Source organism: Pyrgilauda ruficollis, unplaced genomic scaffold, assembly GCF_017590135.1.
Source record: "Pyrgilauda ruficollis isolate IOZ18807 unplaced genomic scaffold, ASM1759013v1 scaffold16, whole genome shotgun sequence".
NCBI classification, from domain to species: Eukaryota; Metazoa; Chordata; class Aves; order Passeriformes; family Passeridae; genus Pyrgilauda; species Pyrgilauda ruficollis.
This window is the reverse complement of record NW_024514764.1, coordinates 246716-263440: the sequence shown is the minus strand read 5'-3', so window position 1 is coordinate 263440 and position 16725 is coordinate 246716. Positions and strand designations below refer to the sequence as shown.

Here is a 16725-nt window from a genome sequence, read left to right as displayed (position 1 = left end):
AAGCCTAAAACAGAAACAAACTCTCCCAAGCTTTTGGCTCCATCTTTGGGACTGCAACCTGGATTTTCTTGTTGTCTTATTCTTATCCCATCCTGCTCTAGAAATGCTCTTGGATGGACAGGAGGTTCAGAGCTGGATCAGTCGCGATGGTTCCTGTGGAGCCAGCTCTGGATTTAAAACCATGTGGATGTGACACAGGGGGACGTGGGTTGGTGGTGGCCTTGGACTCGATGGTCTCAGAGCTCTTTTCCAACCTGACTGACTGTGCAGGTCTGTGCTGGGTGTGCTCTGTCTCCTGGGCAGCTGCAGAGTTAAACGAGTTCCCCCTCCCGCCGCCGGCGCTGGCTTTGGCTCGGAGCGCGGTGGCGTTCCAGTTCGGAGAATTCCAGTGACCAACCAGGTAGTCGGCTCCTAATGGCACAATTTACCCTTTGTGAACACATTTTATGAAAGCTCTCACTGTTTGTCTCGAGTTGTGGAGGTGGGGGGGGGAAAAAAAAAACCCCAACCCGACTGTAAACGTCCAGGCCATGGAGCTGCCTAATCCAAACACAGGCACGAGCCGGGGCTCCGTGTGTTCCTTGGCCTGGTGCTGAGCTCGTGTTTATGAGCACACACCAAAAAAAAGCCCTCTGAAGGAGTCTGGGCCTGGGTTTAGCACTGGACATTTTAAAGGGGGAAAAAAAAGAGGGAATGAGGGGCTGTGGGGAGCAGCCGTGGGTGGTTTTGGGGTTGTGAGTGGAAGGGTAAAGCTCTGGGTCTTCTGAGTGTAGCCATTGGAAAGATGTTCAGGAAGATGTTCAGGAAGATGTTCTTCTACTCTCCAAAGCCATAGGTTTGCCCTTCAAGGCACCGGAATGTGCAAGGAACTCTGTGGGAAAAGTTGGAAAATCCTTGAAAAGTGTTGTAGTAAAATAGCCCAGGTGACCTTGGTGAGGTGGGAATGGCCAGGGGGATGAGCAGGAGCATTGTCAGGGGATGCTGGAGATGCCCAGGGCAGTGGGCTGTGCCAGCCAGTCTGCTCCTGGCTGGAGTTAAGAGCACAGAAGGTGCTGCTGGCCTGGGATGACCCACGTTCCTTGGGAAGAAATGTTGACATCCTTCCCTTAGGAACGTTTCCCACTTGGGCACAACAAGGGGTTAATGTTGGAATTGTTAAGCTCTGTCCCCTCTGCCCACTCCATGGGGGAGCTTTGGGTCTTGCAGGGATGCTCAAGGCTTGTTGTGGTGTCCTGGCTCCGTTTTTCCTCCTTTCCACTGCTCATTCCCATCACTTTCCTGTTCCCTGATTTATCAGTGGGGCCTGGTGGGAGCTGGCAAATCCCTCACCGTGCTCATGAACCAAAGCAAAACCTCTGGCCTGCAGGAGAAAACACCAACTGAACCCCAAATAATGAGTATTAAAGGAAAATGTAAAATGGCAGAGGGCACATGGAGTAAGCAGAGGTATTTTCTGGCTGTCTGGTCGAAGGTTTGGTATCATTTTTCTCCAGGATTACAGGGGCTTTCACCTCATAAATTTGGGCCTGTTTGAGGTCGTTAATCTTTCTTTACATGTTGCCTTGCAATTTTAGAGCTTTGCCACCATCTGGGATCACATTTTAAATGGAGTTTCCACTCACTACGTCCCCTTTTCATGGAATTATTTATATATGGAGAAATGCATAATAAATACATCAGCTCTGGGTTGTTTTTAAACATTTTCAGGGCTTACCTTGTGTGGAAAAACTTGTCTTCTCTAATAGAGAGTCATAACAGTGACCAATTAAAGGATCACATTTGCAATATGCTCTTAAATGGCAATTTAAAATATTGGTGAGTGATCCGTGGGGAAAGGGAGCTCCAGGCCAGGGACCTGAGCTGGAAAATCCTGGAGTGTGAGACAGAACAGCACCATCTGATGGAAGCAGCAAACCTGGAGAGGGATTTCAGCTCCCCCCTTGCCTTTGAGATGGAGCCTTCTTGTGTTTCCCTTAAATCTTGGTTTTTCTTCACTATGGTGGTGTTGGGTCAAATGTTGGACTTGACCATCCTGGAGGTTCTTCCCACTCTCTGATTCTTGTGGATGGACCTTCCAGCCTGTCCCACTCCCTAAACCCAACCTGCCCCATCTCTGCTGCTCCTGGCAAACCCCAGAGGACCCACAGCTGGTTCCACCAGATTTTTCTGGCCCCACCAGAGCCAAAATGTCTGCGCCAGGCCCCGCCAGCTATTTGAACGGGTTTTTGAACAAATAAATAGCCTCAACAGCTCAGTGGTTCCTTGTGTAATTTTAACTCAGGACCTCTCCAAGAATGTCCAGAATAAATAGGTGCATCTGTAATCCATCCCCAATTAACTGGATATTCCGGGAGCAGCTCGGAGCACGTTACGGAGGAGCAGTGTCAATAAACAGGGATGCTGCGGGCCCTGGAAATGTGGGCTCTGTTCCTGGAGAGGGAAGGCTCAGACCAGGAGCTGGGTGCAGGCTGGAAAAGCAAACAAAAAGGAGCCTTCTGCCCCCACCCAGGTGGTTGGGATTCCAGCCCCCATCATTCAGTGTCCCCCAGATCCTCCTGGGGTGATTCAGGGAGGTTTTACCTCCACCCAGGACTTTACAATATTGTCCACAGGAAAACAACAAATTCCCCGGGATATTTTACAGTGCTGAGGCATGAAATTGCAGAGCAGAATCTTCTCCCCAAGCCCCCTTTCCCCTCTGGCAGCTGCAGCCACCATTCCCTAAGAAACCCAAGCTCCAGACATGAAGCACTGCTGGGATTTTTTCAGGCTTTTAACTTTTCCGTGGCTCAGCCGGGAGGAACGGGGACCTGCTGGAGCTCTGAAAACCCCCAAGCACGGGCTGGCTGGGGAAAGGAGTTAAAAATGAACCAGCAGATTTTTATATATATAAAAAGTAAAAATATATGTTCTCCATCTGAAGTTTATTTAGGTCCTTTGGGAGAGTGGCGCGGCACCACGTCTCTACTAAATTGCCAACATTTTATGGCCGTGCTGGCACCGAGTCAAACACACATCTCCTTGGCTTGCTCTGCTGTCTTAAACAGGCAGATTCCAGTCTGTTTTTCTATGGACTGAATATTCCTATTGACTGGGCGAGGAGAGCTTTGCCCAGCAAGAACCTACAGGCAACTTCTCTTTTTATTACTTTATCGAGGCTTGATTATTTTGATATTGCGCTGCTGAAGAGCCGACCCCTTGTGACCCACTGGATGTCAGAGCAGTGTGCATTTCAAGCCAGATCCAGCTTTTTCTCTTTTTTTATTTTTTTTTCTTTCCCTTCTGATTTTATTTGGATTGGAATCTCATTAATAACTGGAAAGTTTTGAAGGGGCTATTTTTAACCGCTTAGCTGTTGAGAGTATTTCAGTAGCGTGGACGTGGAGCTTTGAGTGTACAGATAAATACCCCCAGCACAAGGTGCTGCTGGGTTTAAACCCAGCCTGAGCAGTTCCCTGCTCCATTTCCTTCCCAACATGAGAATCCTTGTGCAAAATCCCTCTGCTGCTCATCAGTCAAGGTCGCTGCCCGCGTGGAGCCTTTCCATGGTGAGGAAGCTCCGGGATCTCCCCTTGTTCCAAGCAGGGTGGTTTTTAGGAATCCTTGGTTGCTGCAGAACCCGAGACAGGCTGAATTCAGGCAGGACCCTCATCTGCCCACACTTCCCAGCAGCTGGGAGTGACCTCCCTGCTCTCCTGGCACGGGGCTGGGGAGACGTTCCCGTCGGCCTTGGGAGCGTGGAGCTTTGATCTGCAGATGCTTGAGGAGCCAGGTCAGCATCTGAAGCAGGATGGACTGGCAGGGAGCAGCCTGTTGGACCACGCTGATCCAATTAGGCTCCACGATGGAGAACCCTTTTTATTTTTTGGTCCAAAGCACAAGAGAAGCGAGGGCTGTGCTTTGAAGCCGAGGAGATGAGTTCATGCCTCAGTGCTTGGGAAGCTGGAGAGCCGAGCTTTGCAGTTCATCTGGATCTTCCACAGCTCTCCAGAAAACATTTAATAAAGCTCTCAGCCTGCTTTTCCAGGGACTGCTGCTCCTCACACTCAGCTGGCTGTGCCAAAGGCTTTCCCTCTCTCCTGGCTGTGGGAGCCTGCAGAGCTGCTCCTGGCGTGTTCACTGCACCTTGGTGGGCTCGAGGGGAGGATAGTCCATGATTCCACAGGACAAGGAATGGCTTCAAACTGCCAGAGGGCAGGGCTGGATGGGATCCTGGGAAGGAACTGTTCCCTGTGAGGATGGTGGGACACTGGCACAGGATGCTCAGAGAAGCTGTGGCTGCCCCTGGATCCCTGGAAGTTTCCAAGGCCAGGCTTGGGTCAGCCTGGGATAGTGGAAAGTGTCTCTGCCCTTGGCAGGGGATGGCACTGGATGAGATTTCAGATCCCTTCCAACCTGGCTCATTCTGGAATTCTCTTTCTTTTGACCAAATAGCTGGGGTTTTTTCTCATTATTTATTCCTATTTGCTGTTGTTCCCTCTCCTTCTGTTTTTCAGGATGTCTCTGCCATGAAGTGCACTTGGTTGGATTTGTTGATCTTAGAGGGCTTTTCCAACCTAAACCATTCCATGATCCCCTGATTCCTTTCCCTCCAGCTCCACGCTGCCCTGCTGCTCAGCTCCTTGCATGGCAGCAGTGCTGTGAGCCCAGTAAGGAATCCCAGCGTGGTTTGGGTTGGAAGGACCCTAAAGCCCATGCCATTCCATGGGCAGGGACACCTTCCCCTCTCCCAGTCTGCCCCAATCCCAGCCCTGTCTGAGCGCTGGGTTGTTTCAGGACAATGTGGGATTTGTTTCCCTGTAGAAGAGCCTGGAGCTTTCCCCAGGCTGGGCTGGGCTCTCCAAGGCCGGGATTAAATCCTCCCTTGGAGTTTCTGGGAAGCTGTGGCAGTAACGGGGCGGGGAGGAGGGACCGTGGCCATTCACAGCCCCCAAGAAGAGCCTTCACTCCTCTGTATAATGGCCTTCTGTTGGCTTTTAGTGGGGTGCAGTTTAGTAAATTAGGAGTCTTCAGGTACTTAGCACTTTAATGGTTCTCACTAAGAACATAATTAAACCATAGACCCCGTAGGGAGAAAAAAAACAGTTTATTGTGTGTATTTTTAGACTCTGTTACCAGCCCTCATAAAACCTGCTCGATCCAAGCCAGGGAACAGGCCCGAGCTGGCGACCCAGAATTCCTGCAGCAGCACTCACACCTTACAAATCTGCCCCGTGAATTACAGAATTCATTTTCCTGCTCCCATTTCCAAAGGCGTTTGCAGCAGCGGTTCCTCCCCGGCTGCTGGAGGGGAGAGGGAGGCACCAGGGTTATGATGTTGTGCTGACACACAAAGCCATGGTTTGCTAATTGTTTTTTTAAATTTAAAAACATTTTCAGTCCCAAAGAGGTGCCCAGAAACGAGGCTGCTCCGAGCCCAGGGCTCTGCTCCCTCTCTGTGTGCATCCACCTTGGGATTGTTGAGTTCCATCTGCCCTGGAGCTGCAATTCCCGTGTTTGTGTGTCAGGAGATCCCAGTTCTGGGTGTAGGAGAACTCCCAGCTGCTCCTAGGATGCTTCCTAGGATGAGGAGGTGGAGAGGGAATTTTCATCAGGCACTGGGGTGATGGGACATGGGGGAATGGCTTCAAACTGGAAAAGAGCAGGTTTATGATGGAAGATGGAATAAAGTGGATTAAGACGGAATATTGGGATAAAATCCTTTCCTGAGAGGGTGGGAGGCCTGGCACAGGTGCCCAGAGAAGCTGTGGCTGCCCCTGGATCCCTGGAAGTGTCCAAGGCCAGGCTGGATACAGCCTGGGAAAGTGGAAGGGGATGGGAATTAAATAATCCTCCAGGTCCTTTCCAACCCAAACCATTCTGGGGTTCCATAATTCCCCTCACAGCACAGCCACAAAGCAAAGTGCAAAGCTCCAAATCCCAGGAATGAAAGAGCCTGGAAAGCTTTTCCCTCCTCTCTGACACCAACACCACCAGGATGTTCCCATGGGTTAGGATTTCTCTGGAATAGCAGGTGTGGGGCAAATTCCCTCTCCAAAATCCCATTTCTCCAGTTACGGGATTTCTTAGGGTGGCATTTATTAACATATCAGAATTTGGGGCTGTTCCCTTTGAAACGTTTGCCATTTTCTTGTCCTGGATGGAAAAATCTCCCAGTGTCAGAAGATTTCAGGTTGACAAAAGAAGGGTGCTTTCCCCAGCTGTGAGTGCCTCTGGTGGGCTCGGACACAAAAAGAATCCAGGAAGTTTTCCAGCATCCTGGGCTCCTGGTGATTCCCAGGCTGCTCCATCCCAAGGAAACACAGCTCCCTTCCCAGGGAACCTGTGCTGTGCAGCATCTGGAAGGCATTGCAGGAACACACACACACATCTCCTCCCCCAGCAGCTTCTGAGGCATTTCTGGGACGTGTGAATCACTCCTGTCACTGGGCTTTGCTTCATCCTCAAATCCAGACTGGTCTGGGCTGGAAAGGACCTGAAAGCTCATCCCATCCCACCCCTGCCGTGGCAGGGACACCTTCCACTGTGCCAGGGTGTTCCAAACCCATCCCAGCCTGGTCCTGGACAATTCCAGGGATCCAGGGGCAGCCGCAGTGCTCTGGGAATCTGGGTCTTCCTCCTCATCCTCACCTGGCCAGGAACTTCCACTGCAGTGGGATTTGAGGCTGGAGTTTTCTCTTCCCGCCCTTAAACAATTTGGGATGGCAGTGTCTCCAGTCCCAGCTCAAACAACAAGTGGGAACAATCCACATTAATGTATTAATTACAATTTTAAGTAGGTGTGACGTTAGTAACTCTGCCTGCGTGAGTGCCAAACATTCCAAGCTGTTGGATCGATGCCTCAGCTGGGCCAGGATTGGTTAAAGCACTTAAAAATAATAATAATGATCATAACAACAACAATAATTTAATATTTATAATAATAGTTTAATATTGATAACACTAGTCTAATATTTATAATAATAATTTAATATTTATCATTATAATAAATAATTAATAAAGATCATTATTATTGTGGTAATAATGATGATAATAATAAATTGTGGTAGGTAATAAATTGTGGTAATGTGATACTAATTGTGATAATGATGATAATAATAAGTTTATAATTGTGATTATAATAATGCATTAATAATGTTATAATGACAATGATAACGATAAGAATAACGATAACAGTAATAATAATGATAAAATAATAATAATGATAAAATAATAATGATAATAATAACAATTATAATATATATAAAAATAACAATATATATAAAAATATTTATTATATATCTATATTATATATAATGTATAAAATATATATAATATTTATTAAAAAAAATAATATATAAAATAATAATGATAACAGTTATAATATATATAAAAATAACTATATATATAAAATATATATTATATATCTCTATTATATATATAATATATAAAATATATATAATATATATAAAATAACTATATAATAATAATAATAATAATAATAAATAATATATATAAAAATAACTATATATATAAAATATATATTATATATCTCTATTATATATATAATATATAAAATATATATAATATATATAAAATAACAAATAATAATAATAATAATTATAATAATTATAATTATAATTATAATAATAATAATTTGAAGTAGCCAAGGAACAACCTGTCTGTTTGGAAGGATAAAAGCATTTCTCAGCAATCTGGGATCAAAAAAATCCCTCTGTGAGGCTCGCTGGGAGGAGCCCAACACGGGATTAACTGGAAGCAGGTCCTGGTGGAGGGGAAGGAGCCCGGGGGACACCTGGGGCTGCCCTGACCCCCCAGCCTGGCCGAGTGGCCTTGGCAGAGCTCCCTGACCCCAGCCCGGCTCCATCCGGCCAGGAAGGATGCGGTCTCCTGTCCTGAGGGGCCACTGCAGCCTCCAGCCCAGGCCGAGCTTTATTAATCCCAGCTTTGCTAATAAGGAATTACAATAGTTGTGGGATTTGGCAGCGGGAGCGTGCCTGGCTGCCATGCATCCTGCAGGATTTGCCCTGTTTTGTTTGTATTTTGGATTTAGCTACAAATAATTTAAAGATGTGTTGTGTCTCCTTCAATTAGCGTTTGTGTTTTCGACGTCTCTCTTTTTTGTTGTTGTTGTTGTTGAAGTTTTAAAACAGTACCAGGGAATTTGAGCCTGTCAGATACGTTAAGATAAATTCACATTTATTTTTTGCTCCAGTTGTGGGATTTCTTAAGGTGGCATTTATTATCATATCAGAATTTGGGGTTGTTCCCTTTGAAAAATTTGCTGTTTTCTTGTCCTGGACGGAAAAATCTCCCAGTGTCAAAAAATTTCAGGCTGACAAAAGAATAATATTGTCCCAAGGCCAGTATGTAAATACCTTAACCAGTAGAGCATGTTTAGAGGAATTACACTTTCCTCTCCCAAATTACCATCTTGGAAAGCAGCTCTACCAGCACATTTATTTGAATTTTAAACATTTTGAAAGCAGATCTCCAAGGTTTTGAAATCTGGTTTCCATTCCTGGCTCTGTTTGACCCAAGGCCTGACCCCGAGCAAATCTTAGGCTCAGTTTCTGGATCTGCTCCGTTGCTCTGAGGATCCTCACTCAGTTTAACATCCCTCAGTGCTGATCTAAGATTTCAGTGTTAAATAACAGTGGGGTTAATTTAAGATGGGGCTTGGTTATGACGACAAAAGGGAAAATTAAAACTCTTGCTTTTTAAGAGATGAATTTGTTTAAAGACGTGCGGAGTGAAGTCTGCAAAGAAACAAGTTCCCAGAGGTGCAGGATGGCAAACCTGGGGAGAGAAACAAGGAATAAGGCCAGAACTTTGCAGCAGCCCTTCACAGCAAGCTTTGGAGGGGATTAATTCCTTTTTTCCTCTGCCACTGCAGACGCAGCCGGTGCCCAGCCCCATCTCGTACTTCATGCACCGCTCGCCCTGGTGGTTCCACCGCCTCGAGACCTTGGTCAACCACTTCATCGAGCTGGTGGTGCCCTTCTTCCTGCTGCTGGGCAGGAGGATGGGCATCCTGCACGGCCTCCTGCAGATCCTCTTCCAGGTGAGCTGCTCCTGCTTCGTGTCCTCCAGGCCTCAGGTTTTGGCTTCTGTATTTTCAAATTCTGAGCTGTTTTCGTGTGTAGTTCTGAGATTTATGTTACGGTGCCTCAGGTTTTGACTTTTATATTTTTCGGGTTCTGTGCTGCTTTAGGCTGTAGTTCTGAGATTCATGTTATGGTGCTTCAGGTTTAGCTTTTCTATTTTTCAGGTTCTGTGCTGCTTTAGTGGGTGGGTTTGAGCTTCCCATTAGGGGATGGTGAGCTCTGTGCACAGAGCAGGGAGACAAAACAATTCCTGCTCCAGCTGGGCACCAAGGATAAATGATCCAAATCTCAAGCCCAAGAGCATAAACAGTGTGGACTGAAGAGAGAAGAAGGATGGGACTGCATGGGCTGGAGCTGTAATTGGACAATTAGCTCCAATATGCAAATGGAGCAGAACTTATAAAAGTGAGAGGCCCTGTGACCAGTCGTGCATTTTGTGACCATTTTGGTTCACCTGGGGTGCAGCCCTGGCTGGGCTCTTGTGCTGCCCAAGGTGGATCCATTGAGGAGATCCTTTTAATAAATCCCCACTTTATTCTCTAGCTCAGCCTTCTCAAGGCATCATCCTGAGGGTCCCCTCCTCTCCTGGGCTTCCCACTCCTCCCAGCAGGAGCTGGCTCCGGGGGCAGGGTGGGAGTTCAGGCTCCAGGGAGTGAGGATGATTCCCAGCCAGGAATTCCTGGGTGTTTCCCACTGCTGGAGGTTTGGCTTCTGTGTGGCAGAGGAATGGCAGCCCAGGATCAGTGCAAAGGCTCTGTGGGGAATCCTTGTTGTTCCCCCAAAAGTTAATTTTTACAGACATCTGTCCATCTCTGAAGGGATTCTTCTTTCTGCATTTATCATTTGAGGATTGTTCTTTATCTCTGGAAAGGGCTGAGATGTTCTTCACAAATACCAGATTGCCTGTGCTGAGGTTTAAAATCAAAATAATTCCTTGAAATTTTAATGGATTCACGTTCCAGTTGATTTTTTGAGTGGGTTTTTTTGTACCTCTGCAGAACTCAGAGGACAGAAGCTGCTGCATAATACTTCCCTAGAGCCCATCTGATTCCCCTCCTGTCTGTCCTGGCAGAGTTCAAAGAGCTCATGAAGCTCCATTTCCAGCCCTTGCTGTCCCTGTCTTTGTTCAGCATCATGAAATTCATACTCAGGAGCTGTTACTGCTTCCTGTGAGTTCATGTGATGATTAAGCTGGAGAACAGCTCATAAAGCCCCCTGGTAAACCACAAAAATGCTGATCAGGTTTTAAAGGTCTGACAGAAACCCCGGCGGGTTTGTGCCCTCCCGGTTCCTCCTGCTTCCCAAACGCTTCCTGTTGTGTCTGGGTGCCCCTGAACAGCAGCTTTTACCTTTTTGGGGCAGCTTTGGTTGGGTTGGGATGGATTTGGGCAGATGGAGGGAGAGGTGTGACCCAGGGAGCTCCCGGGGTGTCACTCCACGGGTGCCAGCTGTGTTTGTGGCACCCCTGAGGTTGTTGGAGGCACTGGGAGGATTTTATTCAGCCCAACCCTGAGAAAACTCCACTGACAAAGCAAAACCTACCCTCTCTTCTGGTTAAGATGAAGGAGGGCAGGGTTAGATTAGAGATCAGGGACAAATTCATCCCTGGGAGGGTGGGCAGGCCCTGGCACAGAGAAGCTGTGGCTGCCCCTGGATCCCTGGCAGTGCCCAAGGCCAGGCTGGAGCACCCTGGGACACAGAAAAGTGACCCCAGGAGGGCTGGAATGAGATGATCTTTAAGGTCCCTCCCAGCCCAATCCATTCCATGCCCAATGCTCCCCTGTCATCCCCTTCTCCCCTCGGGGCTGCTCCATCCCTGTCACTCCCAGCCAGGAACCTCCGGCTCCTTCCCGGCTCCCCCAGGGCCCCTAACGAGGAGCAGGGCCCTGGGGGGGCTGGGGCACCTCAGACAGGGCTGAGCCCACCCCATAAATGCCCTAATGACAGCCAGTCAGTGCAGGCATCAAGCCCCTTTAATTGGCCCTTTATTGATAGCTGGCAATTACTGACTTATTTCGATCACGAGGGGAGTCTGAGCAGGCAGAAAGGGTCCCAGTGTAAGAGGCAGCTCTGGTGCATTTATAGCATTTCAACAAAAACCTGTTTATTTAATATTTACTGCCCTTTTCTTCATTCAGAATGACTTTTATTGACAATCCTTGTGCTCTGCAAAGGAAGCAATAAAGTTTAATGTTGATATACCACTTAATTCTGCTTTTCAAGATTTGAATTGACATTACAGACAAGTTTTATTGGACATTTTATAATTGTTATTGGAGTCATGGTGGCGAGCTTGAGTGAGTGTATTTTTCCAGATTCCAACTGGCCTGGAGAATATTGCTTTGTCAGGAACCCAAAAAAAGTTGGGCTTTAAAAGAGGAAAGTGGGGTTTTTTTCCAAGTGTGAACTTATTCTTCTTGCCTGCTTCACGTTTGTAAGGAAAAAAGCTTAGAGAGGGTGGAAACATCAGAGAGGAGGTGCTCAGCAGCCTGAGCATGGATGTGTGTCCACCAGGGGATTCCTGTGGGGTTGGGATTCCAGCCTGGAGTTATCCCAAGGGAGCTGGAGGCTCCACCTTGTTCCCATCCTGGACGTGCACAGGAGGTTCCTCTTGGGGTTTGTGTTTGGTGGCATTTGGGGTGGGATTTAGGGTGGCTTTGATGGACACCACAGTGCTGCCAGCACCTCAGTTCCCCCCTGGAGGGGCCACAGGGACCCTTGGGATGAGCCCATTCCCAGCAGATCCAGGAAGGGCTCGGTGCTGCTGCTCCTGGCCAGGAATGCTCCCTCCTGCTGTGCTGTCCTGCCCCTCGGCTCCGGGGCTTTTGCCACGTTCTCTTTGTGAGCTCAGCTCAAACCCCACCATTTCCACGGACCTCCTGGGCACTGCTGCCAGTTGTGTCTGCCAGGAATAAATTATCCCTGGAAGTGTTCAGAAAACGGTGGATGTGACACTTCAGGACGTGGTTTAGTGGTGAATGTGGTGGTTGATGGTTGGATTTGATGGTGCTAAAGAGCTTTTCCAACCTTGACAGTTCTGTGATTGGCTGGGTTTTGTAGCAGAGATGGAGTGTGGGCCTGAGAAATGCACACCTGGATCTGAAACACCCCAATATTCAGGAGAAATCAAATTAAAAACACAGCTGTCAGTACCTGGAGGGGAGCAAAACATATTTTGGAGGGTTTTGGAGACCTCAGGTGAGGTTTGGACTCTTATTCTTGGTTCTGCAGAAGCACCAGGGCAGAGCCTGCCCATACCCCAAGGAGTTTGTGGGGTGTGGGAGGTTGGAAGTGCTGCTGGGGAAGGCAAATCCTTCAGCTTGGTGAGGATTTCATTGCTCCCTGGATCTGCCTCCTCAAACCCTGGATCTGCCTCCTCAAACCTTGGATCTGCCTCCTCAAACCCTGGATCTGCCTCCTCAAACCTTGGATCTCCCTACTCCAAAACCCCGGATCTGCTGCCTCAAAATCTTGGATCTCCCTCCTCAAAACCCTGGATCTGCCTCCTCAAAACCTTGGATCTGCCTCCTCAAACCCTGGAGCTGCCTCCTCCAAAACCCTGGAGCTGCTGCCTCAAAATCTTGGATCTCCCTCCTCAAAACCCTGGATCTGCCTCCTCAAACCCTGGATCTCCCTTCTCAAAACCTTGCATCTCCCTTATCAAATCCTGGATCTACCTCTTCAAAACTCTGGATCTACCTCTTCAAACCCTGGATTTCCCTCCTCCAACCCTGGATCTGCCTGCTCAACCCCTGGATCTGCCTCCTCAAACCCTGGATCTGCCTCCTCAAACCCTGGATCTGCCTCCTCAACCCCTGGATCTGCCTCCTCCAACCCTGGATCTGCCTCCTCAACCCCTGGATCTGTGTGTTTTTCACGCTGTCCAACTCCAGCTCACACCAAACGTATTTCTTGGCTCCCTGGAAGCCAGGCAGTAAAATCACACTGCTTGGCAAACGAGTTGATGAGGGGAAGCGAGAGGGAAGCCAAAAAAAGAGGCAGGAAAAAGCCACCTTGCCCCTCAGAGCTGGCAGTAGGGCTGGGCTGGAGCGAGGCAGGGAAGGGGCCAGGGTGGATTTGGCAGTGTCAGGTGGGAAGGAGCTTCAGGATCAGAAAGGTGAAATCCATAAATGAATAAATAGCATGGGAACTGCACAGTCGGTGCTGCTGGAAAGGCAGGGGCACTGCTTTGATTCCCAGTCAGAGCCACAAAGGCACAGAGTGGGGAGTTGAGAACGTGGGGGGAGCTTTAGGCTTTTCAGTCCCTTTGGATGTGGATGGATCTGTGGAGTCTGACTCCTTGCCCTAGCCCCTGCAAGCTCCTGGCAGCATCCTGGTGGCTGCAGAAGGCCCTGGATGAGCTCAGCCCCACGTCCCACACAGGACAGAGTGCCTGGAGGGGCTGGGCTGGGCTGGGGAACATCTCCAGATCCTCGGTGCTGACTGGAGGCTCTGCCCTGCTCCCACCCAGCAGGGCCGGGACGGCGCTCAGCAGGAGCCCTGCCTGAGCACAGGGTGACACTGCCAGGGACACAGGGGGACAATGCCAGGGACACAGGGTGGCACTGCCTGAGCACAGGGTGACACTGCCAGGGACACAGGGGGACAATGCCAGGGACACAGGGTGGCACTGCCTGAGCACAGGGTGACACTGCCAGGGACACAGGGGGACAATGCCAGGGACACAGGGTGGCACTGCCTGAGCACAGGGTGACACTGCCAGGGACACAGGGGGACAATGCCAGGGACACAGGGTGGCACTGCCTGAGCACAGGGTGACACTGCCAGGGACACAGGGGGACAATGCCAGGGACACAGGGTGGCACTGCCTGAGCACAGGGTGACACTGCCAGGGACACAGGGGGACAATGCCAGGGACACAGGGTGGCACTGCCTGAGCACAGGGTGACACTGCCAGGGACACAGGGGGACAATGCCAGGGACACAGGGTGGCACTGCCTGAGCACAGGGTGACACTGCCAGGGACACAGGGGGACAATGCCAGGGACACAGGGTGGCACTGCCTGAGCACAGGGTGACAATGCCAGGAGCACAGGGGGACACTGCCAGGGACAGGGTGACAGTGCCAGGGGCACAGGGGTGACAATGCAGGAGCACAGGGGTGACAGTGCCAGGGGCAGAGGGTGGCAGTGCCAGCAGCAGGGGGTGGCAGTGCCAGGGGCACAGGGGTGACAGTGCCAGGGGCACAGGGGTGACAATGCAGGAGCAGAGGGTGACAGTGCCAGGGGCACAGGGGTGACAATGCAGGAGCACAGGGGTGACAGTGCCAGGGGCAGAGGGTGGCAGTGCCAGCAGCAGGGGGTGGCAGTGCCAGCAGGCAGGCACAGTCCCAGCCCTGCAGAAGGCAGAGGTGAAGCCCCCAGAGCCGAAGCCCCTGCGAGGTTCCGAGCCCTGCAGAGGAGCCCCCAGAGGGGGCAGCTCCCAGGATCCAGCCAGGAGAGGGAAGGGGGGACCTGCTGGGACAGGGGGGATGTGGCAGGAACCTCCAGCTCTGTTCTGGAAAGCAGGAAAACAAGCTGCCAGCAGCACCCTTGCCCAGCTGGGCACTGCACCAGGGACAGGCAGCCCCTGGGAGCCGGGCATGTGCTGGAGAGCAGCAGCAAATTCGTTTTCCTCCTCTTTTTTTTTTTTTCTTTTCAGGCAGAAAACAGTTGTTGAACAGACATTTTCTGGCTTTTTTTTTTTTTTTTTCTTCCTTGGCTTGGCCAAACCCCAACCTCTTAAAAATTTTGATGGAAAAGGACGTTTCCCTCTGGTTGATTTTGTTCCCATCTCTCCAGGAAGGCAGGGGAGGCCAAGTGGAGGTTTCCCCCCTCTTTTTTTTGGGGAGGGGAGGACCGAGCCCCCCGTTGTCCCAGCGCTGCCTCTGCCACACCACGAGATGCTGGAGGGATGAGCTGCCCCTGCAGCCACACACACACAAATTAAATCAGGCTGCTGCAGTGCCACAGCTGCAAGAGATTGTGTTGCTGACTTAGGAGGTAGCAGAGGTCACAGCAGCAGCCTGGAGAGAGGGAACAAAAATTAACCAGCCCCCCCTCCCTGCAGAAAGTGTCTGAATCCAGTGTTTGTTTTCACTTGTCAGGCCGAGCTGGGTTTGTTCTCGTGGCAAGGCTGGTGTAAATCAGGGGTGTCTCCAGCAGGATTAGCGGGGTTACACCAGTGCCAGGCTCGTGGCAGGAGGATCAGGCCCTCGTTAGGGCTTTAATTGGGCACCCACGGGCACGGGCACTGCTCGAGGAGGTGTTTTTCTGTTTTTCTGTGTGGATGCAGAGCGGTGGTGTTAATGTGTGTGAGAATGAAGCCCAGTTCGCTGGAGGATGGAGCAGCCAGAAAATTTAGGAATTATTCTGCAGTTCACACAATCCCAGAATGGCTTGGGTTGGAAAATACCTTAAAGATCATCCAGTGCCACCTCTGCCATGGCAGGGACACCTTCCACTATCCCAGGGTGCTCCAAGCCCTGTCCAGCCTGGCCTTGGGCACTGCCAGGGATGCAGGGGCAGCCACAGCTGCTCTGGGCACCTGTGCCAGGGCCTGCCACCCTGCCAGAGAGGAATTTCTTCCTGATATCCAATGTAAATCTCTTTTCTTTCCATTTAAATCCATTCCCCCTTGTTCTATCGCTTCATGTCCCTGTAAAAAACCCCTTTCCTGCTTTTTTATAAATCCCTGAGGATGCTGGGGAGTGTGGTCCCCCAGCAGCTCTGGGTGGGTGTCACTGCCTGGGCTGGGCTGGGCTCCCCTGCCAGAACAGAGGAAATTCAGCCTTCCCCAAAGTCCAGATCTTGTTGATTTTGTTGTGGTTTAGAAAGAAACAGCAAACAGAAGATCCCAGGAAAATGAACAGAACGGGGCTGGAGGAACAGGCCCGTGGAAAAAGAGTTTTGCAGTTCAGTTGTTCAAAAATCCACTTTGGATTTTTAAATCTCGTGGGGTGTGAGATGGAAGGTGCAGGCAGAGAGATTCCCAGGTTCTTTGGGAATGCTGGAGCTTGGGCTGGGATTATGGAGGCTGATCCCAGCCCTGTGCAGCCATCCTGGTCCAGGTGAGGGTGGCTGGGGTGTCCCTGCCCCTGGGGCCCTCCTGGATCCCCAGACCCCCTCCCTGACCCTGGCACTGCTCCAGCTCAGCTTTTCCCCACAGCAAAACAGAAGGAATGTGAAATCAAAGCACTTACAGGGCAGATTTTCTGTTACATTTAAGCCCCCTTAAATTAAATCTTGAGCTCTACACCCCCCAACAAGAAACATTCTGAGTTAAGCAGGCAGAACCCAAACGATTTAATCACTCTGATATTTGATTTCACATCCAGCTCGATAGGATCTGCTGTGCCAGACAGGGGAATAGCAGCACATACCACCCCAAACCAGTAAATAACACTGCTCCCATAATGGGCTCTGGGATTAGTTAGCAACAAGTTAAGTCCTTGCATTCTGCAGTAGTCAGAGGGACTGAGAAACACTCACTGGGAGCCATAGGAGTGCATTTAATTAGCTCCTGATTCAGGGCGCTGGGGGTTTTTTCTCTTCTCTCTCTTTTTTTTTTTTTTTTTTTTTTTTTTAAAATATTAAAAAAAGGGTACCCCCAAACCCGT

At 49.8% G+C, this 16725-nt stretch overlaps 1 protein-coding gene across 1 annotated transcript in view; it reads left to right on the top strand.

Moving 5' to 3' along the window:
* The window catches only part of LMF1 (lipase maturation factor 1), a 140707-nt gene that overhangs the window by 86551 nt on the left and 37431 nt on the right, over nucleotides 1–16725 (top strand). The window contains exon 6 of the mRNA XM_041462069.1: nucleotides 8897–9064. Coding sequence (XP_041318003.1) covers nucleotides 8897–9064 — 168 coding nt within the window. The remainder of the gene's footprint in view (nucleotides 1–8896; nucleotides 9065–16725) is intronic.